The sequence below is a fragment of the Mustela erminea genome, chromosome 1 (genome assembly GCF_009829155.1).
Source record: "Mustela erminea isolate mMusErm1 chromosome 1, mMusErm1.Pri, whole genome shotgun sequence".
Lineage (NCBI taxonomy): Eukaryota > Metazoa > Chordata > Mammalia > Carnivora > Mustelidae > Mustela > Mustela erminea.
Genome location: NC_045614.1, coordinates 217,130,340 through 217,155,324, shown reverse-complemented (window position 1 = coordinate 217,155,324; position 24,985 = coordinate 217,130,340). Strand labels below are relative to the sequence as shown.

Sequence of the window (24,985 nt, the reverse complement as noted above, 5' to 3'; positions counted from 1 at the left end):
TGAGGTTTTTGGGGTCCACCTGCCCATTCAACCCAAAGGGGTGGCCCGGAGCCTGTCTGTGCCCCCCTCTCTAGCTGGGGGCCACTCTCTCAGGACACGCTCTCCTGCCATGTCCACCAGTGCCACTTCCTGCTGCTGATTCGGTTTGGGTGGGCAAGTAGGGCCATCTGGGAGCCATCCCGAGTCACCTTGTTCGAACAAGAGACACTCCTATTCCCCAGGCAATCCCAAGGGCGTTGGAGCTTGGGGTCAGGAACCAGGGTCGGACACCAAATTTCTCTTAACACCTAAGAAAGGACAAGGGTTTTAGGATGATCATGAACAAAACCTCAACCAAGTAAATGGAAAGATCTAATTGGCCCTGTGGTAGGATTCACGACGGGTCAGCGTCCTGCCAGACAGACGGACGGAGCTCCGGGGGGCGGGTGTTGCACAAAATGGAAGGCCTTTGTAGGCGGAAATGGCCAGGACAAGGGAATTACTGGCAAGACGAATAAGAGTGGTTTCAGGCAAGGTTGCCTTCCTACAGGAGGGCAGGGGCTCATCCTGCCGGCCACCAGCCGAGCCGACGAGGGAATTCCAGCGGGGGTTGGAAATCCCGCTGCTGGGGAAGGCTGCGACTCTGCCCGGTTTGCTATGAAGTCTTGGCAGAGGCGCAGCTACAATTTTGCATAATTTGCACTTTGGTAAATACAGGGGAAAGGTTTCCTGTGCTCCTAATTTTTATTTTGCCGAGACCGTGTCTAATCGAGCTGAAGTTTTCACTGCGTACTTTGATTTTGGGTTTCTGTTTTCCGGGCTGTTTTTGGGTGGCTTTTCTCTGTCCCCCGTCTGCTGCTACACGGGGCTTCCCCATGTATTTTCATAATGGCCTGTGTAACGACCGCTCCCCCCACGGGAACGGAAGGCCCTCAGACGCGTTGTCCTCTGAGATCGGGACCCTGGCAGGACACGGCACACTCTCAAAACAGGGCAGTTCGAGGGGGCACGCCGTACAGCCTCCCTCTGGAGACGCGAGGACTGGGTGTGGAGAACTGGCTCCGTCTGGGGTCTGGGAGGAGCCGCGTGTGAGGTTCCTCGTGAGCGGACCAGGGCTGCTCCTACCTGAACGTGTCACACAGTGCTCTGCACGCATCTCCTTTGTGTCTGGGGACCCTGTGAGCAAGGAGCCAGCAGCACGCCTGCCAGGACACTGTGGCCTTGCTCTCCATGTGCCTCCTTGGGGCGTTGGGGCCCGCCGGGTCCCTGCTCCCACTCCACGACCCCACTGTCCCTGCTGAGATTGGAATTTAGTGCCAGCTCTGTGTCCCCAGCCTCCCCTCCAGGCTGCAGAGCACAGCCCCCAGGGCTCCATAAGGACTCCCGTGTGGTCTCCGTGTCCTCTAGTCCCCTGCAGGGGAGAGACTATGACAAGGGAGTGGCTGCATCACTCGCAAAGACCAGCTCCATTTCTACACTTCGTGTCCCTAGCCTGTGACCTCCAACAGTTTGACCTCTTTGGTTCCACAGCGCCCTTGTCCAAGTTTCAGAAGTCAACCTGCTGACTTAGCAACGGCACCTTCAGGGCTTAAGTCAACAGGGAAGTCCCAGGTCAGGGCAGCCACGGCAAACACTTGGGTGAATCTCGACTCACTCCTTTTCATTTGGTCTGGCACCTGCTCCCGGGTTCCTGCTGGGGGACCTGCAGTCCTCCCCTGGGCAGGCAGCCCCGTCCTGGAAAGATCTCGGCCCCCCGACCTGGGCTTTGTTATCTCAGCTCTTCTCGGGTCTGGAGCAATGAGAGGCGGCGGGTGTCCTGAGAACTGGCCTCGGATGTGAGGCATCGCGCCCAGGGGCAGGTGTGGGAAGGCTCTGGGAGCAGAGAAAGGTTGGTTCCCTTCCTTGGGGGAGGGCAGGGGGGGGAGTGCAGGAGAAGGGGGCAGGGGAGGAGAGAGGATTCTCCTCTGCCGACGGTGGGGCTTCAGGGAATCGGCAGTTCCGCGTCTTCCGCCTCTCATCCATTCCCGCCCCGCTGGCTCCCCGGCGGTGTCTCCACGACTCACTCCCGCCGCCCGCATCCTCTCCTGGAAGGGATCGCCGGGGCTGAGCCCTGAACCGGCCCTCGGCTCTGCTTCCCTTACGAGGAGACTCGTGTTGGCTCCTCAGCTTGGTCTTGCTCGTCTGTCCCCAGCGTTTCTCTTCCCCGGGGGGCATGTCCCCAGGGCGCCGAGCGGCCAGGGGATGTGAAATCTGTGACATGACAGTTGCTGTGGGGCCAGGGAGCGGTGGCTGGGGATGGCCCCAGGCCTTGCCATCACCAGTGCAAATATGGGCCATAAGGACGCTCGTGCCCGCCGTGGGCCACCCATGCCCTCCCCCGACTGGCAAGGAGGCCACCACGTGCCCGCCGCAGGTGTGGGTACTCTGGGATCGGCTAATGGGAGGTCGTGGTCCTTGAGCCGCCCTGTGCCGATGACAAGCTTGTGGCGGGAAGGAGCACCCCCCGCCCCGCCCCAGGTGAAGGTAGTTTGAAAAGCGCTAGTCACAAGATGAGGGAAAGCTTGCAAGGGAGTGGGCTGTGGAAAGAGATACCCCAGCGCCACCGACCTCCTTCATGCCGCCCCCCGGGCTCCCCACCGGCCCCAGGGTGCGGGAGCCTGGGGGTTAGGTCCGCACGGCTGAGCCTGGGGACAGAGAGGGACCTGGAGGCCATCCAGCTCAGCCACAGCATACACAGGCCTTGGCCCGGCACAGACACTCAACCAGGAATGCTGAAGAACATTCCGGGGAGGGAGGGTCTGGGGAAGGGTTGCCAGCCTGTGAGCTCACCTGGGCTTCCCGCACCGCTCAGCTCCAAGCCCGAGGCGGGCTGTGCGCTCCTCCTGGAGAGCCTCTCTGTTCCCGAGCCCCACCCCGGTGCACGTCCTTCTGTCCCGTGGTCCTCTTTTCTGGCCATCGGGAGGAGGAGAAGAGAATGGCTTGGATTTTACCGAGGGGCGAACCAAAGGGCGTGCCCTGGTTTGCTCAGGGTCCCACCCAGGCAGCCCCACATCCCGTCCAGGTGGCTTGCCCCCAAGACCACAACACCTTCCGTCACGGTCACATGAAAGCAGGGCAGGTCACCGTGGACAGAGGGGCCCACGCGCGCGGCTGCTGCAGCTCCCTGTTCCCTGCGGGGAAATGACACTGTTTCCTCCCACGCCTGGATCTGCGCGGCAAAGACTTAGGCTCAGAAGGTCCAAGCCCCAAACTCCCAGAAGGCCGCCTGAGGATGGGTCCGGGAGCTGCGTGGGGGCGGGACCAGGGCTCTGCTGAGCCTCTGCATTGCTAACAAGCTCCCGGGGACGCCCCACGGACCACGCATTAGAGAAGCGGATAGGAAAGGCTTATTCGGCGTTTCCTCACCTCTCCTCGAGGCTGCTTACAATTCTCCGGGTAGAGCGCTCCAGGGCGCCTGGTGTGGCACCACGAGATGAAGCCGGGCGCACACTCAGCCCCTCTGAGCAGCGCCCAGGCCAAGGACGGCAAAGTGGTCCAAGGACCCCTGGGGGCAAATAAAACGCGCGTTTTCCAGAATCGGTCGCTAAGCTCAGCGGCGCCGTCATCCTGCAGTGAGCTCTTCACGGCCTTCCTCCTTCGGGGCTTGTGCGGGTTTTGTGTCGGAGCTTGTTGGGGTCACGCTTCGCTTTGTTGCGCTAAGGAATTTCTACTTCCTTATGGACGGCACACAGTGTGAGACACTGAGTTCCTGGGGGAGAGAAATACACTTTTTTAAAAAAGATTTTGTTTATTTGACAGACTGAGATCACAAGCAGGCAGAGAGGCAGACAGAGAGAGAGGAAGCCGACTCCCCGCGGAGCAGAGAGCCCGATGCGGGGCTCGATCCCAGACCCTGGGACCATGACCTGAGCCAAAGGCAGAGGCTTAACCCACGGAGCCACCCAGGCACCCTGAGAGAAATACACTTTTGCAGAGAGAAGGAGAAATCTGATATTTCCAGATCATCCATTTTCTGAATGACTTCTTAGGGAACTTCTGTGCTTGCAGCCTTCACTAAGAAGACGGTGTGTGTGTTGCGTGCGTGCGTGCGTGTGTGTGTGAGTGCGCACGTGCGTGTGTGAGTGTGTGCGCGCGTGTGTGCACGAGCGTGTGTGTGTGCCTGTGTGTGATTATTTTGCTTAAGTTTTAGGGGCAAATGGTCCTCAGCAGTTGGAAGTGGCATTTGCTCGGAAGCAAACGGGGGTGAACAGTGAATGACTCTGGAATGTTCCGCAGCCTTTGGACGAGGCGGGATTCTGGTTACACTCCTGATGGGGCATCTCTAAGATCCCCTCAGTCTCTCAGAATTCCGCCCGGCTTAAGAGCTGGACGCCCGCCTGTCAGTTTGCTCTCAGCGGCTCCGAGTGGCTTCCTGGTGCGGCTGAGCCGAGGGGGCCAGGAGAGGCAGAGCTCCCTGTTGAACAGGGAGGTTGGGGAGGCAAGGTGGGGGGCTCCCTCCAGGCACCGGAATTGCTGGCCAGGCAGGGGGCGCGGAGGAGATGCAGCCTCACAGGGACCCCGGGATCGAACTGTCTGTCCAGGTCGCAGCCCTTCCCCGGCTGCCCCCCAGCTCTGCTTCCCCGGGTTCCAGGTCTTGGTCTCCCTTCTCCTGACGCTGTCGAAGCTCCCTCCTCCCCCGCTTTGCTGGAGGAGGCAGAGCCCGCCATGCCTGCCGGGGTGGTCGCCGGCAGGCCTGTCCTAGAGTCTTGTCACTACAGGTGACCTCGCCCCACACAGAGAACAGTGTTCAGGCCCCCTGTCAGCAGTGGGCTGAAGACGGCTCATCGGCTCACGACGGCTGATTTCTACATTTTCGGGCATTTTGTAAATCGGCGATGAAGACACAACGCAGGCGGCTCAGAATCGGCCGTGGTGGGAGAGTTTACACCCTGGAAACCGGCAGACCCCGCACATGCTCCAGCTGAGCCCACCACTGCTCAGTGCTCGGAAGACAGCCCTCCCCTGGGTACAGAGGCTGGGGGCTGGGACAGGCTCAGCCCGCTGGCAGCCTGCACCCAAGCCACACCAAGATCACACCCAAGGTCACCGTGGGCAGGAGACAGAACGGGGGCACCAACCCAAGGCTCCCGAGACCCAGCGCAGTCTTTCGCACAATAGTCCGATGAACGTCTCCTTTATCAGTGGAAACCATTTCTGGCAATTCCACGGATCCCTGTGTGCGTGGATCGTCTGTGGGGCACACGTGGGGGGTGGGTATGGGAAGAGACTCCTTGCCCGTAGCATCCTGCTGTGCCGGGATCCGGCCCCGGACCCAAGGACCCCGGAGCCTTCTAACGTTCGTGGCACACTTTCCAGGGAGGGGGGCCCGGTTCATGCCTGGATGTCCTCGGTCCTCACGTCCCAGGACCCCGCCCTTCAGAGCGCCCCAAGCTGCTCAACTCAAGAGAGACACCTGATGTTCTCTGTATTTGTGCGTCTACTCTGCGAGGGTATGGAATGGTTACGCCAGGGTCCCCTGCACACCGGGGCTGTCATGGGTGCCCAGGGCCGGTGCCACTCCGCCTGTCACAAGGGCTCAGGGAACACATCTGGGTTTCTCCACGGGCAACGATTTTGCTCCTCAGACATATTTGGCAAGATCTGGAGATGTGTTTGGTGAGTGTGACTGTCAAAGGGGCGTGCTGCTGGCGTCTTCCTGGGTCAAGCCCAGACGTGCGGCTAAACACTCCACAGTGGGCAGCACAGCCCCCTCCGCCTCCCCCAGCAAAAAGCTCCCGTCCCCAGATGTCAGCAGTGCTGAGGGTTTGAATCTGGGGTGCACAGCTGTGCAGTGAGCTGTGATCACAGGTGCTGGGTCCCCAGGGAGCCCCATGAGCACTTCGTGGGTTAACGTGGAGAGGGGTCAGCCTGGCAGTGCAGCGGACCCTCCTATGCAAGGACACAGCGTGCCTGTTGACCCAAACCGTGTTCTTCTGGGCCTGCGATGGCACGTTTAGGCTCTCAGGTGTTCTCCTAAGCGTCACCCTGGGCGTCTTCTGTTCTGCTGTCATTGCTGTGCGCTTGGGATGTTTTCTGTTGCATCTCCCGATTGCATACATGAGATCTGTCGACGTCTCGCTTTTACCCTTGAGCTCAGGCACTTACTGGATTCTCCTCTGGTGGTCCTAGAACCTTGGTTGATTTTCTTGGGGCTCCAGGTCTGTGGTCTGGGCATCGCCGCCCACTTTCAGCGTGCCAGCAGAGGGAGGGGGCTCGGCATTGGGAGGAGTGAGCCTGTGCCGCCCCCTACCCCCAGCCTCCGTGGCTCTCCAGACTGATCTGGGGGCCTGAAGGATGGAGGTTCCGGCTACGGCTGTCCGTGGGGTTTTGTGAGCCCCTGAGGCCAGGCGACAAGGTGGTTCAGGGTGGAGAAGACTCTTGGGTCTGCAGAGGAGGCCCTGGGAGTGCTGGGTGGTGACCCCAGGTGGGGACCTGGTCTTCCTTCCGATAGGCGTATTGGCAAAGCCACCAGTAAGCCCCCTCACTCGAGGGCTGAGAAGGGCCGGGGCTGTGCGGGGAAGCTTGGGCCCGTGTCACACAGACTGAGCCCCTGCGAGCCCCTGGGGGCTCCCGGAACACCTGGACGGGGTCAGGGGAGCCCAGGAACGTAGAGCCGTGTTCTCCCCCCGGCCGGGAGCACGGGGCGGCTGCGTGACTCGTGTTCTTGCCTTTGTCCCTCAGACCATCTACAGCCCACAGGGAGTCAGACTTTGATGTTTAACACTTAAAAATAAGTACAATAAAGGGAAAAAGGAAGGTCAGGAGAGGAGGCGCACGGTGGTGGGTGTAACCGGCTCGGCCGACGGTGCCGTTTCCACACGCCTTGTGCCAAACTGCCCGACGTGGCTGGTGCTCAGCCGTTCAGGGGTTTGTATTTTTTGGTGTTCACACCCACGTTCTTTATGCACCGTGTCGTCCTACGGCTGTTGTGACAAAGGACAGTGACAGAAGTGTTTCTTGGCACAGCCCGGAGGCTGGACATGCAGGGTCCAGGAGTGGACAGGGCTGGCTCCTCCCGCCCTCTCTGAGGCCGTCCCATGTGTCCTCAGGGGTTTCCCTGTGCGCGTCTGTGTCCTGATCTCACAGGAACACAGGTCACATCGCATCACGGCTGCCCTGGGGAACTCACGTGACCTTACTGAACCTCCTTAGAGACCCGACCTCCAAAAAAAGGCTACATTCTGAGGTGCGGGAGGTCTGGACCTCAACTTACGGGTTTGCGGGAGGCACACGATTTAGCCCATGAAATTCACCAACATGACCAGGTACACACACACACACAAAAATCTCAAATTTGGTTCTAAAAGAAGACTTGCTCCCATGGGGAATTACGATGGATAACGCAGAAGGTGTTGGCGGTGGCCCCAGACCTGTCACCGCGCACGTGACCCTCGGAGGCTCCAGGTCCCCCGTCAGACCAGACTCAGGCTCCCCGGCCCTTGGCTGCCCGGCCCCGAGGCCATTCGGCCCCCCAGCACCTTCCATCTTTTGAAAGAGCTGATGGTGGGTCGGGCAGAGGCTTTCCTCAGGGTGCCACAGGCTCGTGTGTTCACAGGAACACCGGCCGCATCACGGGATGCCCTGGGGATGCCCCGGGTGGGCCCCGCGGGGCCTGCGGCAACGGAGGCCATTCCCAGAGGCCGCCAGCAGGGGTCAGTGTAGGCCTACGGACGCACCGGCGCGGCCCGCACGGAGGGCGCTAGGGTCTGTGTCTCGGCGTCTCCTGGACGGTCTAATTGCAAACTTGCACCAACCGTAGATAAACGTCGGCCCGTCCCTCCCTTTCTCCAGCGCGGCTCTGTTCTCAGGGCCCGTCCTCAGGACAACGAGGTCATTCTGGAAGCGCAAAGGGACGGAACCGCGCGTTCCTGCCGTTGCATCAGAATGGGGACTGGGGAGAGCGAGAATGAGACGGAAAGACGGAAAGACGGAAAGACGGAAAGACGGAGCTCAAAGAGAATGCAGTTTCCCCGCTCCGTGGGGAGCCTGCCTCTCCCTCTCCTCCCTGCGTGTTCTCCGTCTCCGTCTCGGCCGGTCTCTCCCTAAAATAAATAAAAAATCTTAAAAAAAAAAAAAAAAAAAAGAAAGAAAAGAAAAAAGAAAGCAGAGTGTCTTGCTCTTTGGACCTTGGAGTCTGAGCTCCAAGCCCGTCTCGTGGTCCCTGCAAACCCCCACCTGCCGCCGGGCAAAGAGGATGGTCCTCCCTCTTGTTACCCAGGGCCGTGCGGCCCAGCAGTCGCATCCCCCACCCGGCGACCCCAGACACCGCGGGACCACCCCAAAGAAGGCGCTGCTTGCTTGATTTGTGAAGGTTTTGGTCATTCTCATGGGGCGGCATCAGGCTATCTGTGGGGGAGGACCAGGGAGGATTTCCTCCTGACCGTGGGCAGCTGTCCAGGCAGGTGAGGACTTTGCAGCAGGTGCTGCCCTCCCCGTCTTGGGGGCCCGTTTGCTTTCTGGTCGGTGCCCGCTGGGAGGCGTGCAGGGCTCCCCCCCAAGACTCTTGTGCCGGAGGCCAGGGGTGGGAGCGGCCCGTGAGCAAGCGGCCCTCTGCCCTCTGCTCTTGGCCAGCTGCAAACATCTTCATGTTGAGACAGGAAGTGAAGTAAAACAACGGACAAACATCTTGATGTGTTTCTCGGGAGATACGGCAGGACCGTAAAGCGAGAGCCTTTTGTGTGGCCCATGTGTTCTTTGTGACGTGGCTGCTTCCCCGTCCGGGTTCCGGGGGTCCCCCTCTCTGTTCCTCAAGAGCTCCACCGACTGGGAGCCTGGCCTGGGAGATCTCAGGGGAGATCCGGGGATGGGGCTGGCACGTCCTGTCAGCTTCCCTCTTTGCTTTGTGAAAGGCCAGACACCGGTCAACCGGGGTCCCAAACACCGGAACTGGGACACGGTGGGAGAGGAGGAAGGCCAGTCGGGGTCATGGTGCCACGGCGGGACTTCGTTTGGGACACCGAATGCATTGGTGGTGGGGACAGGTGTGCCCCGTGGGGGGTGGGGGAGAGGACACCGCGGGGGGGACGCCCATCCCGCACCCGGGCCACCGGCCGGACAGTCAGAGACATCACTGGATTGGCTGCTTCCGGGCAGGGGTCCCCGTGGTGGTGGTGGGTCTCTCCTGTGAGTCAGGGCGGGACAGGGCCCCCCTGTTTGCAAAGCCACCTCCCCTTCCTCTTGACCAAAACAGAGGAAAGGGGAATCCGGCGAAGGTCTGCACTGAGAAAGCATCTCACATCCTCGTCCTGAGGCCCCGGGACAAGCAGCCGGATGTGTGGGGTGTGGAGGGTAGAGGGTGTCCCCCAAACCGTGGACATCTGAATCCCAGATCTGTGACCTTGTCCCTTCCAGGGCAAAGGGGACCCTGCAGACGGTGTAAGTTGTGGATCCTGAGAGGGGAGACCATCCTGGACTACCGGGCCGGCCCTCTGTAATCCCAAGGGACCTTATAAAACTGGGACAGGTCCGAGGCAGAAGGGGAAGGGGCCGTGGAAGTGGAGGGGCGGGGTGGGGGGCGGGGCTTGAAGATGCTGCTGTCTGCAGACCTCAGGAGGCGGGGGCAGCAGGTGCCTCTGCAGCGGGGAGGACAGGCAAGGGGACACCCCCCACCTCCGGGGCCTCCACAAAAGCCTCCGGGAGGAATGCCGCCCGCTGACCTGTCTCAGAAATCCCGACCCCCAGAGCTGTAACAGAACTAATCTGTGCACGTGGGATCAAAAATTTGTGTCGTCCTCAATTGCCACTCCGTGGTGATGTGGGAAACTCGTACCCGGGGAGGAGACCCCGAGCCGCGGCTCCACGCCTTCAAGCTGGCGGGTGGTTTCCTGTTCCATTTTATTGAGTATTAGACCCCATTCGGCCTGTGTGGACAGAGCCACAAAGTGACTGGGATGGAACGAGGAACAGCGCAGGGAGCCCAACGCATCAGAACACAGGAAACAAAGTGCGTGTGTCCTTCCAGTGCTCCATGGTGGGTCACTGTGGCTCCTCCGTCCCGGCCACGCGGTGGGTTCACCGTTACCAGGGCTGCATGGCTGGGGTAACGGTCTCCCGGTGGCTGCTGCACAGGCGACAGCAGGTGGCCAGCATCCGGGGGTCCAAAAGTGCATCTCGTGCGTCTACAGCTCCCATGGGGGCCGCGGAGGACACGGGAACGGGCTCCTAGCTGCCCGGGAGCCAGTTCCGCCAGTTAAACGCCGCGTTCGAGCCGTGGGTCAGCGTCTTCGCGGGCGGGCTCGCCAGTTCCCACTTGCCTTCCTCTCGGTTCTCCTCACAGAAGCACATACCCAGGGAAGGGACCTAGGACGGTTTCCCATCGCTTATGAAGGTTTTACACCAGGTCCACACTGGCGTCGCTGCCCCAAACACAGCGCCTGCGTCTCACACAGCCGTCCGGGGTGGGCGCCCTGCCCCCCACCCCCATGCACGAGGAAAATGCCTGCGTTATTGGCTGTCAGGCTGGGGGTCCTGTGGGTAGGGGCAGAGGCCGGGACCCTACTAATGTCCAATGGGCACAGGGGCCCGGGGCCCTCCACTGCGGAAGCACCTTGCCCCGGAGCTCAGCAGCGCCCGGGCTGAGGAGACCCAGCGACTGCTGGGGACTGACTGACTCAAATTCGGCATCATGAGAAGGTGCTGGCATGGTTTTCAGGGCCCAGGGAAGTGAATTAGACCTCAACGCCTTCTTCTGCAAAGTGTTTGTGTAGATTTTTGGTTTTAAGGCTTTTTTTTGGTTTGTTTGCAGGTTTTGCTTTCCTCTTTCCCCTCCATTTGATTGCTTAGAAATTCCTCAATGAGAGAAAGTTTGCAGAAATGCCAACCCGCGGGGGGTTCCCCATGGAGGCTGGTGTTGACACAGGACAACTCTGTCCTGGTTAGACCTGGCGTGTGTGTGTGTGCGCATGTGCATGTAGGTCCGCGGGCGTAGGCACGCATGCACTCCGTGCACATATGTGTACGTGGGCACATATGTGGGTGTGTACATGTGTGTACGCGTGTGTGTATGTGTGCGTACATGTGTGTGAGCACACGTGTGCACATGTGAGTGTACGTGTGGGGCAGCACAGTGCCCTGGGCTAGGGGAGGGTTGTGAAGGGCCTGCTTCCACCTGTCCTTGATCTGAAGGCCTGTGGTCCCCAGAGCCCCTTGGTAAACGTCTGATACGTGCAGGCAAGTCCAGCCATTGGGGAGGGGGTGGGGCGGACACCAAAGTCTCAGGATGAGAAGGTCACAGGAATTTGGAAGTTCAAGGCTGTTGTCTTGAGAAGGGGAGGCCGAGGCTCAGGGGAGTGGGTGGGAATCTGGCCGCGGAGACAGTGGGGTTTTGGAATAGCACTAAACCTGCGGCTCTGTCAGGTACCGGCCGTTGTGTGGGGGGCCGGGAGCCCCAGGACAGCCTGCAAGGGTGTAGGATCAGGAGGCAGCACGGGAGGACGGGGAGGGAGACGGTGACATCTGCAAGAGCAATGCTTGGGGAAAGGGGGTGCGGGGCCACCAGGAGGAGCCCCAGGAAACTGCTTTGTCATCCAGCAAGCAGGCAGGCTCAAGCGGTCCACGAGGGGCCCAGGACCCAGAGGGTTTGGGGATGTCTGGGTCGCTGTTGGGAAACCCCACCTTGGAGACACTTTGGAGGGGACGCATGCGTTCACACGGGTCCAGAGGGAACTGAACGAGAAGAGCGAAGGTGCCCGCAGGGAGAGCCCTCCGACCACCCCCTCCGACCACCCCCTCCGACCACCCCCTCCGACCACCCCCACCGACCACCCCCACCGACCACCCCCTCCGACCACCCCCTCCGACCACCCCCTCCGACCACCCCCACCGACCACCCCCACCGACCACCCCCACCGACCACCCCCTCCGACCACCCCCTCCGACCACCCCCACCGACCACCCCCTCCGACCACCCCCTCCGACCACCCCCTCCGACCACCCCCACCGACCACCCCCACCGACCACCCCCTCCGACCACCCCCTCCGACCACCCCCTCCGACCACCCCCACCGACCACCCCCTCCGACCACCCCCTCCGACCACCCCCACCGACCACCCCCACCGACCACCCCCTCCGACCACCCCCACCGACCACCCCCTCCGACCACCCCCACCGACCACCCCCACCGACCACCCCCTCCGACCACCCCCACCGACCACCCCCACCGACCACCCCCTCCGACCACCCCCACCGACCACCCCCACCGACCACCCCCTCCGACCACCCCCTCCGACCACCCCCACCGACCACCCCCTCCGACCACCCCCACCGACCACCCCCACCGACCACCCCCTCCGACCACCCCCACCGACCACCCCCACCGACCACCCCCACCGCAAGGGAGGGCCGGGCTTGACCGGGCTTTCCCAGGCGGGCAGGGCGGGCTCTGAAAGCCGGGGACTTTGCACAGGCTCAGAGCTGGTGCTGTCAGGGGGGTCCTGGGGTCTGCTCCTCTGGGGCCAAGCTGTGGCTGCTCACGGTCCTGTGACAATTTCGCACCAAGGAACCGGCTCAGGGACCCGTCTCCCATCACGGGTATTGTCCACACACTGCACTCCTAGCCTCAAGGTCATCGGTCAACTGATTCATTTGATGGAAAGGCCACGGATGGGGGGCAAGTCTGGCTCTGAGTAGATCTTCCAGGCCAGAGCAGGGGTGGGTTTGAGCCCCAGTTTGCCTGCCTGGGTTCATCTTACCAATGGATAAAGCTGCCTCTGGGTTGCCGAGTGATGGTCAACAGGCGGGTGCAAGGTACCCACTATCCTTCTCTACATGTTGGTTACCTGCAAGTGTTTGCAGAGCCCCAGCCCAGCCCCAGTACCCACGGTCCTTCTCTACATGTTGGTTACCTATGAGTGTTTGCAGAGCCCCAGCCCAGCCCCAGTACCCACTGTCCTTCTTTACATGTTGGTTACCTATGAGTGTTTGCAGAGCCCCAGCCCACCCCCAGTACCCACTGTCCTTCTTTACATGTTGGTTACCTGCAAGTGTTTGCAGAGCCCCAGCCCAGTCCCGGTACCCACGGTCCTTCTCTACATGTTGGTTACCTATGAGTGTTTGCAGAGCCCCAGCCCAGCCCCAGTACCCACTGTCCTTCTTTACATGTTGGTTGCCTACAAGTGTTTGCAGAGCCCCAGACCAGCCCCAGGCACTCGGGCTACAGAGAGTCCTGTGGGGCCCATGGCAGGCTGACTCCAAAGGAAGAGGGTGGGATTCCTTTCTGGTCTCCTGCCCCCCACCCCCACCCCTGGGGTCCCAGAGCAAGCCAGGCCAGCCTTCGTTTTTTCTCTTGGTGTCCACAGGGCTTACTCCCCGCTGGACCATTCATACCCGCTACCGGAGCTGCACGGCATTACCGTATCTTAGTTTTTGTAATAATAACAATATATAATGATAGCAATGTGGGCAGAAAATGGCCAAAGTTGCCCTAGTGATGATAAAGATGGTAGCTGCTCCCATCAGTCCCTGCCCAGGGCTGCCCTGTGCAGAAGAGCAGGTGTGCCCACCCTCAGAAGAACAGGTGGGTGGGGTGGTCCCTGCTGCCCTTGGTGGCCTGGACCCTGTTTCCATTCTGAGAAGGAAGTGTGATGAGCCTGTGGGCTCCAGGGCTTGACTTCATGGCCTGAAGAGAAAGGGGCAGGCACGTACCTTTCTCACTAAGTGGGCAAAGTCTCCACTGTCCCGGGGCGGCAGCCCAAGGAGCGGGCGTGTGCAGGAGTCCAGCGCCGAGCCGTGGCTCACAATCAGGATGACGCCTGCTGTAGGGGAAAGCACACTCAGGGTCAGAGGGGGCAGGGAGAGTGCCTTCTACTAGAAAGAGTGTCCCCAGCGTTACTGGGGGGAGCCACCTCAAGATGCATGCAGCCTGAGAGAGCCCGGGGTGGAAGTGGCGTGGCAGAGCCACGTGTGTTTTGTCCGTGGGGCATCATGTCCACAGTCTGGGGCGGCACCTGCCGCGGGCTTTGGGGATGGGACTGTGCCGTGATCCAGGCCCCCACTTCTGTCAGGATGTTGTGGCAGCTGCCACCCAGGCTGGGTCTCTTAGCTAGAGAATCATCAGCCGGTTGGCCACCATGAGCCTGCTGATGCCTCTCACTTCAATAGGAACCTTCCGAGTCCACAGGTGCAGCGTGTCTCCTGCCGGCAGCGTGACTGACTCGAGGATGAAGCACAGCAGGGGAGAGCTGGCCCAGCCAGGCAAGTCTGGGAGGTGTCCTGGCCAGACCCCCAGACTCACCTACAGGAGGGAGGCAGGTGACGGGCTTCCCCGGAGGGCTGCGGCTGACACAGAACAATCCGCTCGCACTGCCTCCTAACACGACTGTCATTCTCTAGCAGGACCAAAGCCCTGAGGGAACCCTCCTGTGTTATTTCCTGTTCATTCCACTCGCGCATCTTTGGTTTTCCAAGTCACAGTGCGGCCAGGTGCCGTCTGGGAGGTGCACGCGCAGCTTGGATTCGGCCTGTGCCCTCAGCATGCAGGCAACTTGGGCACACGCGCTCCAGCCCTTGGAGCTTCAGCATCGTGAGCGGTACGTGGCGGTGATGTCACAGACCACACAGGAAGGTGAGCAGTTAACAGATGACGTCTGTGGAGGGCTCCCTGCCCGGGGATTGGTAGGTGTTGGCTTTCACCCTCCAGCCCACCTGGATTTCTCATTCCTCCTCTGTGGCTTGCCACACAGGCCACCCTCCTGCCTTGCTCATACTCTGCCTCTGGGGCACTGTTTGCCTTCCAAACCCTGCTTGTCCCATGACTTAGTCTCTGCCACACGTGTGGCCCCGTGGACGACGGGCTGTGTTCCCTGCAGTGAACAGCGTATAAATGGTGCTCAGTGGGAGCGGGAGCTGATAAAGCAGATCTCCATCCCCATTTCCGAAGGCCTCACCCCTGTAGGGGCTCCTCAGAAGGGCGGAGCCTCCCACGGCCTCTGAATTTCAGCTCAGAACAGAGGCTTGACATGAACGGCTGGTAAGCAGTGGGCTGAGGAGGGACCTACTGTGCAGTGGAAGGCTCTGATGTCATCTTCCGTCCTTCGGTGCTCTGTGGCAGTCAATGTGAGGACAGGGCTTTGGTCATTGATTAAATGTCACTAAGGTGTGATTTGCAAAAGTAGCTTCCCAGGAGGCCGGCTGGTCGGAATAGCCAACATAAAGGAGCTTCGTGTCAGCGTGTCTGGGGGCTGGGGAGGCAAGGTTGGGGCTCTTCCTGCAGGATGTTTGGGAGCGTGTCCCCCTGTGCACCAGAGACTCTCGGGGAGGCCAGCGGCTCAGCTCTTCCCTGAGAGCAGAGATGGTCGTCCCCCGCCCGCATACATCTCCATCCCAGGTCTCTGGGATGAAGGACAAAAGGCCCCCGGCCAGGGAGGGGGTCTGCTGGTCCCTTAACACCTCCGGGACTCTTCTTGGTGTAATTCAAAACCCCTAATGCTCCAGATGCTGCACACCTTCCCCAGCAGCACTCAAACCCCTTGAGGGTCGACCACGCGCTTCCTCACGTAGATCTCCCCCGCGGTGTCTCACTTGGTGTCTGACATTGCGCGGTGTTCCGTACACCCTCGCTAAGCTATATATTTAAATGCTTAGTTTTTAGCTTTTTACTACAGACATGTTCAGAGAAGCCCAAAGAGGCCCCAAGGTGGGCCTCACGCCTGCCGGAGCCGCAACGGCCTGACATTTGTGCTTCGTGCGCCGCTGGGACTCTCCCCCGCCCCTCCCCCCGTCCCCGATGTCGTGGTATTTCAGGCTCTACCCAGGGTGGCGCCTGCCCTTGAGGACTTCCCGCCCTCCCACACCCAACCCGCCCCTGTCCCACCTAACAGGACCCGCTCAATCTCTCAGGCGATTCCCACATTCGGATTTTTCTGAGGGTATCAGCCGTCTCTGCATACAGATGTTTGTGCCAATCGGCATTCAAATGTGGCCTGACCTCTGGTCCTCCATCCTTGGTCTCTTGTTTCCCAGGAAGGAGACGTGCATGGCCTGTGGTGACAGGCTGTCCTGGGCCCCATTGGCTCTCGGTCTCAGAATTGGGGACCCGGGGGAGATGTGTTTATGCACCCCCGTTCCTGTAGATGCGGCCGTATGACATGCTGATTGGGGTGGCGGTGGAGGAGGAGGGGGTGCTCCTAGGTTCACGATAACGGCCAGTCTCCACACCAGGAGTAAGACCCCAACCCCCGGGGGGCTGCCCATCCCCCGGAATGGAGGAAGGGGGTAGGGGAGGCACTTACCATCCCGCGGGCAGGCGCTAATAATCCGTCCCACGCTCACCGCGCACCTTTCCACGTACTCGTCGTAACTCTCGGCCGGCAGGAGGGACGCGAGGGGAAACGCAGGCCTGAGGACGGGAGAGAGGACCCTGCCATGCTGGCCTGCTCGCTGTGTGGTCAGAGGGAGAAGGAGACGCCCTTCCAGGACAGCCCTGCCTCAAGGCTGCTCATGGTCCCCAACCAGCGAAAGGCTGACGTCCAATCTCCAACAAGTGCCCTCACTGAACACCAGAGGGTTTTGTGATGGCGAAGAGTCGGCCACAAGCAGAGGGCGAAGAGTCGGCCACAAGCAGAGAACGACAAAACTTGTCTCCTTGACCACGCGCCCAGCTCTCGAGGCCGACCGCTGGGCGTCCGTGTCCAACTGTGCAGAGTCAGTTTTAGCAAGACTCGTACTAACACGGTGACAGGGGCTCCCCCATGACAGCTGAGTGACCCCCGCATGTCCCATTCCCCCAGGTGATGTCCGGTCACTCCGGCCCGCGTTCGGCCAGCCGCTGCTAGGACAGTGTATGGAGAATTGCCCCCCTCCTCGTCACTCCCCCCCCCCCACTTGTCCTTGCCGTTTGGAGCGGAGTCCTGTCTTGTTCCCCCGTGACAACCCCCAGGGCAGTCGTCTCCCCAAATCCGTCTTGCTTACTGTCTTTAACAGGTGTCAGGAATACTTCTTGAGCAGGAGCTAGAGAAGCGCCCGGCCCCGGCAGAAGGCGAGAGGACGGGCGTACCTGTACTCCGTGCTGACGTTGAAGTTCGCCTCTTTCAGCTCGTCCAGGCTCATGAGAGCCGGGGTGGTTTTGCCCGACTCCCACTTCGTCCACTCGAAGATCCCGGGTTCCACTCTGATCTTGATGCTCTTCTCCAGTTTGAGCTCTGCGTCGGAACACAAGCGTTTGTCATTCTCAGAAAACATCCTTAAAAATTGTTTTCCCCTTTGCAAATACTGTTCTGTGATTACTCATAGCCGTGCTTTTTCTGAGTCAAAAACCACTGGGTGTTTGGGAGGTGACTGAGGTGCGCTGATGGTCGTCCGTCGGGAAGGGACCGGGGCTGGGGGCTCCACCGGCAGCGGGCTCACCCTGGCACTCACTCTGATGGTCCAACACAGCCCTGCAGCCGGACCAGCTCCGGGTCTGGTCCTTGGTCAAGAGCGAGAGCGCACCCCATGGCCAACCCGACGGTCCCGGGAAGACGCAGTCAGTGGAGGAGCACACTGGTCCCGCTGAGGCCCCATCCCGACAAAGACCCCAGACCGAGCAGAAGGTGAAGGCAGAGGAAGCTGTCTCTTGGAACACCGGACTCCCCCACCTAGCCTTCCCAAGCACTGTGTCCCTCAGCTAAGAGGACACCTGCGGCAGAAGGGCATCCCTGCGTGTTTTTGTTTGCAAGGGAGCAAATGTCATTCCGCTCAAATGCTGGAAATAAAATCAGTTCCCCAAACGCATTCCAGGTCCGTGGAACCGGTCCCTGTGCCAAAGCATGTGGAGAAAAGGGAGTTACAGGGTCTAACCCGGCTTGCGGCCTCTCGCCAGCCCTTGGAGGGCCCGTGTCCACTGTGTGCAGGTCACGTGAAGGAGCAGTAGGAGAAGTGCCTCAGTGGGCTTGGTCACTCCGTCTGTGGAGCCATCGGGCAGCCACGGCTCTGTGCGTCACCCTTTGGGAAATGGTCCCTCCAGACAGCCACTGACACGGCGTTGAAATTAAGGGTAGCAGGTTAGCATCTCAGACGCTTGTCGGGAAGCAGATCAGTCATGTTCCAGGACCCAGGATGAAGGCCGAGTGCCCTCCTTTCTCTGAAGGGACCCAGGGTGAATGAACTGGTGCCTTTATCAGGCATCACGATAACAGTAAAGATGTTCTGCGCGTAGACCATGAGTCCCCGAGAGACCACATTGCAGACACTGATGTTACCCCCACCAGGGACCATTTTGGAGAACTTTTTATCCCGCTTCTCAAGCCCACCCGTCATGAGAGCGAGCTGATCCCCTGCTCCTCTGCGTCTGCACCTGCAGGAAAGCCCCGGGCCCAGTCGGTGGGCGGGTCTCAGTGCAAACTCATGCTCTCGGCCTCAGTGGGCCTCAGTGGGCGCTCCATGCTGCCCAGCGGCCGACCTCCATCTCCCCGCCATGACCTGGCCCCTCTCTCTGATGGGCGTGTCATACCTTCTGTGTGTCCCCAAACCTCCAGGAGGCCTTCCCTTTCTCACTTTCAGCTGGTGGCCAGACTGCCTCTGTCTCTGAGAACGTGGAGGCAAGCCCTCCCCCGCCTTGGCACCCTGCTGCATCTGTGTCCATGTGCTCTGCCCTCCGTCCCATTGCTATGCTCGACCTGTGCTCCCGCACCACGACCTACACCACACGCCCGCCCCCCCCCCCCCCACACAAGGAGGGCAGGGGTTCAGTGGGAGATGCAGAACCAAGGTCCCCACACAGGCTGCCCTTCTTTGGCAGAAGCTGCTAAAGGCCTGCCCGTGGCTTCCTGAGAGACATCAGCCTTCGATGGTGCTGGACAGCTCCCGGGAGCCCATCCCCTTGCCCTGGCAAGAGTCCTGGGCTTGAGCTCAGAAGGGACCATGGTCATTCTCAGCTCTCTGGGTTTCTGAACGTTCCTTCTCAGACTTTTTTTTTAACATGTGGTGGACGTAGGGTGAAGGTGGACAGCGTGATGACAGGTTCCTGGCACTCAGTTACAATCCTGGCATTTCAGAAATGTGGGGTCTCAGTGCGTGTTAATGCTCTTAGAGGGCTGCTCCATGACCATCTTACGACTTCCGTGGCCATTCACCGCCCCTCACCCAATTCTTGCCCTGCCCACTTCCGTCTCCCCTTGGAGAACAGCCCTGAGGGCAGGGCTACAGCAGCACCTCCCTGCGGGTCTCACCCACCTTCCAGGATGTGTCTGGCTGTCTGCACACAGCGGAGGGCCGGGGAGGTGAAGGCGGCGGTCACTCTGATGCCACTGTCCAGTAGTGCTTCCCCTGGAAAACAGCAGGTGCAGAAATGCCTCCTCGTAACTGTGGGCTCCGATGGGTGGCTCAGTACCTGAGGGAGGCAGGGTCTTCAGGGGCCCCACCCCTGGGGCACACGCCTGTATCACCCCCTTGAGTGTGGCTGGAAGCCGTGGGGACATGAAGTGGCCCTCCTGGGACTGTGCTGTGTCACGCGGCAGAAGGGGGTCAGGTGGGCCTGACCTATTCAGGAGAGCCCTTTAAAAGCAGAGATTTGTCTCCAGCTGTCGGAGAAAAGAGTCAGAGAGATTCAGAGGGATGGGGATTCGAGTGCCTGAGGGGCTCAGTCAGTTAAGGTCTGACTCTTGGTTTCTGCTCAGGTGGTGATCTCGGGGCTGTGAGATCGATCCCCACCCACATCGGGCTCCACACTGAACACAGAGCCTGCTGCGGTTTTTCCCTCTCCCTCTCCCTCGGTCCCACTTCCCCCCTGCGCTCGCGCTCTCTCTCTCTCTCTCTCTCTCTCTCTCGTCCTGGGATTCGACATGCAAGCGATTCCTACTGCTGGCTTCAGAGATGGAGAGGACCACACGGCAGGGAATGTTGGGGGCGTGGGAGCCGAGCACGGACCTTGGCAGATAGCCAGCAAGAGAATGAGGGCTTCAGTCCTCCAACCGCAGGGAACAGAATCCCCCCAACAGCCTTTTGGGAGAAACTGGAATTGCTTCCGAGAGGCCCCCAATGGGCACTTATCCCGGCGGACACCTGGCTTTCGGGCTGTGAGATCCTGAGCAGAGAACCCAGCCTCAGGGAACCGTGAGCTGGCAGGAGGGTGCGGTTTCAAGGTCGCGTTGCTGCAGCAACGGGGAACTCAACGCTGCCCGAGGCTCGTGGGAGGACAAGCCTGGGAGTCATGTTGTCTCTCACAAAACCAGACAGCCTGGTCCTTGGGAAAGAAGGGGTCTTTTCAGTAGGATATATGCACAGTGCCAAGGCCAGTGAGGCTACAGAGGAAGGTGTCACAGGCTGGCCTGTGTCCCCCAAATCATATGCTGGGGTCCCGACCCCCAGGTCCTTGAGTGTGACCCTCCTCGGGCATGGTGCCTTCATAACCGTGGCCAAGGCACGATGGGGTTGTTGGCGGGGGGGTCTAGTTCATTCTGACCGGTGTCCTTGTAAAAGGGGGAGTTTGGACACAGAGACAGTGGGGACAGAGGGATGTGTCTATGCGCCACGGGGACGGGCCTGGAGCAGATGCCCTCATGGCCGCAGGAGGAACTCAGACTTCTGGCTTCTCGGACTTCTGGCTTCCAGAACCGAGAGAGAACGCGTCCCTGTTGGAGAAGTCACTCCGTGTCGGCACTTGGTTATGTGGCCGACGGAGCCCTGCCTCAGCGTCCTCCTCAGCGGAGAGGGCGTGTACCGAGGGCTCAGTGATAATGGCTGCTGTGATCACGGCAACTGTCCCCACACGTACCTGCCATCCTGGACTGGAATATTCCACACGATGATAAGGGCGGGTCGTTCTCAAAGTCTTTGATTCCGTTTCTCCTTCTGGGCAGACTGTAAGGGAAGTTGAGGTCCGGCCGGTAGTATTTCCCTGAAGCAAGAATAGCACCAGGCGTTCAGGTCCCCAACTTAGCGCATCCTTAAAACCCCCAAGACAGAGACCTGTATTGGAAGCGGGGTTATCCCTTAAATCGTCACCAGCTGTGTTTTTTCTGGAATGGGCTCTGTGATGTGGATTCCATTGGAGAGAAGTTGCCACACGCATTTCCTCAAATACAGAAAACACAGGTTTTCACCTCAGGAAACGTGAGACCCTCTTTGTCCCCTGATGACCTCTCACAAAGGTTCAGTCACGCAATTTTCCTGACTAAGAATGGAGTGTCTCCATTCCTGGCTGAGCTTAACTTGATGGGGATCCCAAGTTGGCACCAATTACAGAGGTGAGATTCTGCGTGTCCCCATAGCCGGCAGTGTGCTATATTGTCTCCGGGGGTGGAGGACCCACGGCTGCGTGCTCTTGCATTCTGCATTAGTCAGCCGATTGCTGGGGTGCACCTGGAAATCAGGAGGACCTGCGGGGACTCCTCCCACCCTCTGTGTAGAGACTGTGAAGAGTTCGACCTTGAGCTCTGCGACCTGACAGTCTGGTGCAAACCCTGCCCCCACGGATTGCTAACTGTGTGATTAGAGGCAATGGACTTAATCTGCCTTATTAGTAAAAGGGGGAAGTGATAGAGTTGTTACAGGGAGTCTCGGCGATATCGCCTGGGTCCAGGGCCTGGCTCAGGGTAAGAGTCCAAGTGGCGGGACGCATCTCGTACTGAATTATCCATCATTCCTGCAGAGAGCATGGCGCCATGTCCAGCCCTCACGTTCTCCCAAGCAGCCTCAAACCTCCCGGCTGCCAGCAAGTTCCCACAGCCAAGCTGCCTTTCCTGAAACCTGCTGTACATTGGGGGCAGGGCCTGTCACATGCTCTGCCGGAGCGTGCCAGCCCAGCCCTGCTCACAGCCTCCCAGCCCTTCACAAACAAGGGAGGCAGCCTGCTGCTTTCAATGCCTTGGTTTTCCAGTTCCGTGCACGATTTTCCTGAAAGTTCCCTCGCTGGAATATCCATTGGCAGAGACATTGTTTGAAGAAAGGCTTTCTTTAAATACCAAAATACATGTTGTATTCACTGGGAAAAGCAGAATTTGTTTTTTTGGTTTTCGTTTTTTCCAAGAGAAGATCCACTGACTGTGTTGTCTTCTCAAAGGCATCTGTGATCACAAAAGGTCGACCTGCTTCCGCATCGGTCCCTTGTCCTTGTTGATGCTCTGTCTGTGCGAGGTGGGGAGCAGAGCTCAGAAGAAGACAAGGCTCTGGTGCAACGTTAGGTTCTGGTGCTGAAGAACCTTTCAGATGTGGGGGTGACCTGGCCAACAGCATTGAGAAACGAGGGGCTGCATGAGGTGTGGGAATTTGGCCCAGAAGTGAGCTGAATGAGAAGGGTCAGAGGAGAGGCTGACCGCTCGCTCCCCCAGACACCCCATTGTAGCATGATATGCAGAATTTGGACAAATAAGACCATCAGTATTCACTGCAGGGCCACTCTGCCTAGTGCAAAGAACCACGAGGAGCCTCCTTCTGACTGGGGCTCTCCAGCACCTTTAAAGCCCTTTCCCCTGTAGGTGACCTGGCTTTTGTTTGGATGACCAATATCTTTCCTCTTTCCATGATGTCCGGTCCCTGGTTTTGGAGCTGGTTGGCTTGGGCTGGTCCTCACACCAACACCGCCACTCGCACACTGACGTCAGGGGCCATTTCAGTCCGTGGTCTCAGTCATTGTGGTCTTATAAGAACGTTTCTTCTAACTGCTGGTGTGAATGCCAACCTATCCACAGCCACTGACCATCCTGTGGTTTCTCGCCGGGGTCTCTGATCCATCTTGTTTGATAGAGACAACCGCCACATCCCTTCCATGGGTCCTGCAGGTATGTTCGGTCATGATGTAATCTGCTCAGAATTTTCCCGGTGTGTGCTGGTCATCTACCAATGGTTTTCCCCAAGCATTTCCCCCTCTTCTCAGCCTGCTGGGCTCCGGGAGGAATTCCAAAAGAGCTTAGCTAGCCCAGGTACTGTGAACCTAGGTTCATTCAATATCTTCATTTACACAGTTATCTGTGGCTTTGAAATCATGACGTGCTGGGCTTTCCGTTAAGGGGTGTGCGTGGGTACAGATGCGGGTCACTAGTAGAGACTGTTAGTGGGTGGGCTGCATTTACAAGCCCTGTCCTTAGTTCTTGGCGTTCTGGGGGGTGACCTTGGGGTACGCAAGATGCATGTTCAAAATACATCTGTCCGTTGAGCAGCACAGTTAAACATTGTAGGGAAATGACCACAGCAGTGAAGAGTCGCTCAGAGAGATACAGCAACGAGCCTGTGAGATAGGGTTGTTCCAGCAGCTGAGGGTTCAGAGACCGCACAGCACAGAGACCTCAATCCTCTCGAGTCAATGCTGCTCACCGGCCAACTAGCACGTGTGCGTCCAGAAGAAAGACGACCATCCACGGGTCACACCAGCAGATTGCTTACTGTTGGCAGCCATTCCTCCACCTCCCACACAGCACGTGAGGTAAGATACTCCCAGACAGCGAGCACACTCAGGGTATGAGTATACGTCCCACCAAGAAAGATGGAGGGGGCACCCCTCCCACACATACTATCTCTGCACAGTCGCTCTCAAGAACGGTACCACAGGAGAACGGCCTCAGGAGGTTGAGGAGGGATGCCATTTGTTAGCTCTACCTTCTTTCTGGGCTTCGATTCTGTCAGGATGCTACCTACCATCCGGAGTGGAGCACTGCTGTAGCCACGACTTCCCGAAGATTTGGTCCACTCTCTCCCCATGGCGCACCACCAAAACACTCCTTCTCGCTATCGTGGCCTGAGATGATGGAAGGAAAGACACATGCATTTTTACATCTGCATTCTTAGACTTTCTCTGTGGACACCTCTCCCTGCCATCCCACGGGGGCCTAGAAAACGGACCTCTTTCTTCCTGCCTCAGTGGCTACAGCCCATTTCACCAAAATCATTGCAATGAAAGAAGGTTAGGAATTGCAGGTAGAAATCTCTTCAATTTCTAGCAACTTTTTATTTCCTGGGCATTATAACACTACCAAGGAGATGAAAAGCAGTAGGAACAGCCCATACCATACAGAGCACGTCAACTTTCCTACCTTTCCATGTCTTCCAAGTCCTTACTCCTGTCCTAGTCCTTCCGGGAAGCTGTAACAGGACGCCACAGCCTGGGGGCTCATAACCAACAGACATCTATTTCTTACAGTTCTGAAGCCTGGAAATCTGAGATCAGGGTGCCTACATGCTTGGGCGAGGGCCCTCTTCTGGGCCAACTTCTTGTTGGATCCTCATAGGGTAGAAGGGGCAAGGGAGTCTGTGGGGCCCCTTGCAGAAGGGCACTAATCCCATCATGGGGGTTCCACCCTCCTGACCAACCCACCTCTCAGAGTCCCCACCTCCTAATGCTAGTACATTGGTGCTTGGGATTTCAACATGAATTTGGGGGGGACACAAACATTCAGACCAGAGCATCCCTCCATAGTTACTTCTTAGGACATTTTTTATATCCACACATTATCATATAATAGATATTACATATTTTCTTTCTATATAGATACTATTGTTAGTATCCTGGGGGCCCAGCATACTGGCAACATGCCTGTCAGAACTTGGGAGTCACAGACTCCCCAGTAAGGGAGCTTCGGCTCTCACGGGTACCAAGGGACAGACATGGAAAGACGAGTCATAGAAGAGGTTGGGATACAGAACTGACAGTATGTGCCATGGGAGGTGGGCTGGGGGGACTTCAGGTTGGACATGGAACTTGGTCATCCCTGGAGCCAAGGTCACAGGGATGGACGGGCCAAGGTCACCAAGACGGACAGGCCAAGGTCACCGGCATGGATGGGTTCCGGTAACCAGGGATGGCTGGACCAACCTCATCAGGGACAGCTGGAAGGGGCATCTGGGTAGGAGGCAGCTCTAGCCGCCGGTCTGCTCGCCCCTGCCCAGCTCCTTCTCCCTAAGTAGAGCATTTGCTCCCTCTCCCTGTCTTTGGCCTCTACAGCTCTTTGAGGCTGGGCTTAGCCTGAAAGTGAAGAGCTGGTACTTTGTGTGTTTTTGCCACTGGGCGGCGTAAGGAAGGGAGGTGGTAAGACGTGGCCTTCCTCAGCGTGGAGTCCCTCG

The 24,985-nt window shown here is 59.0% G+C and overlaps 2 protein-coding genes across 6 annotated transcripts in view; one reads left to right on the top strand and one right to left on the bottom strand.

Annotated features, from left to right (window-relative positions):
- Positions 1-4,929, top strand: part of RSPH1 (radial spoke head component 1) — a 30,006-nt gene extending 25,077 nt beyond the window's left edge. Inside the window, exon 9 of the mRNA XM_032356132.1 lies at positions 4,836-4,929. Within this exon, the coding sequence (XP_032212023.1) occupies positions 4,836-4,846 (11 nt within the window). The 3' untranslated portion in view covers positions 4,847-4,929. The remainder of the gene's footprint in view (positions 1-4,835) is intronic.
- UBASH3A (ubiquitin associated and SH3 domain containing A) overlaps positions 3,118-24,985 on the bottom strand; it is a 43,906-nt gene continuing 22,038 nt past the window's right edge. Inside the window, exons 8-14 of one of the 5 annotated variants that reach the window (XM_032356035.1) lie at positions 23,564-23,663; positions 20,706-20,828; positions 19,166-19,258; positions 17,010-17,154; positions 16,246-16,352; positions 13,661-13,770; positions 3,118-3,727 (exon numbers count right to left, since the gene is read on the bottom strand). In XM_032356035.1, coding sequence (XP_032211926.1) covers positions 3,686-3,727; positions 13,661-13,770; positions 16,246-16,352; positions 17,010-17,154; positions 19,166-19,258; positions 20,706-20,828; positions 23,564-23,663 — 720 coding nt within the window. In that variant the 3' untranslated portion in view covers positions 3,118-3,685. Of the gene's footprint in view, positions 3,728-9,835; positions 10,318-12,338; positions 12,928-12,993; positions 13,771-16,245; positions 16,353-17,009; positions 17,155-19,165; positions 19,259-20,705; positions 20,829-23,563; positions 23,664-24,985 lie in introns of those variants that run through there. The other 4 variants (XM_032356029.1, XR_004288798.1, XR_004288799.1 and 1 more) reach the window with 4 other exon arrangements.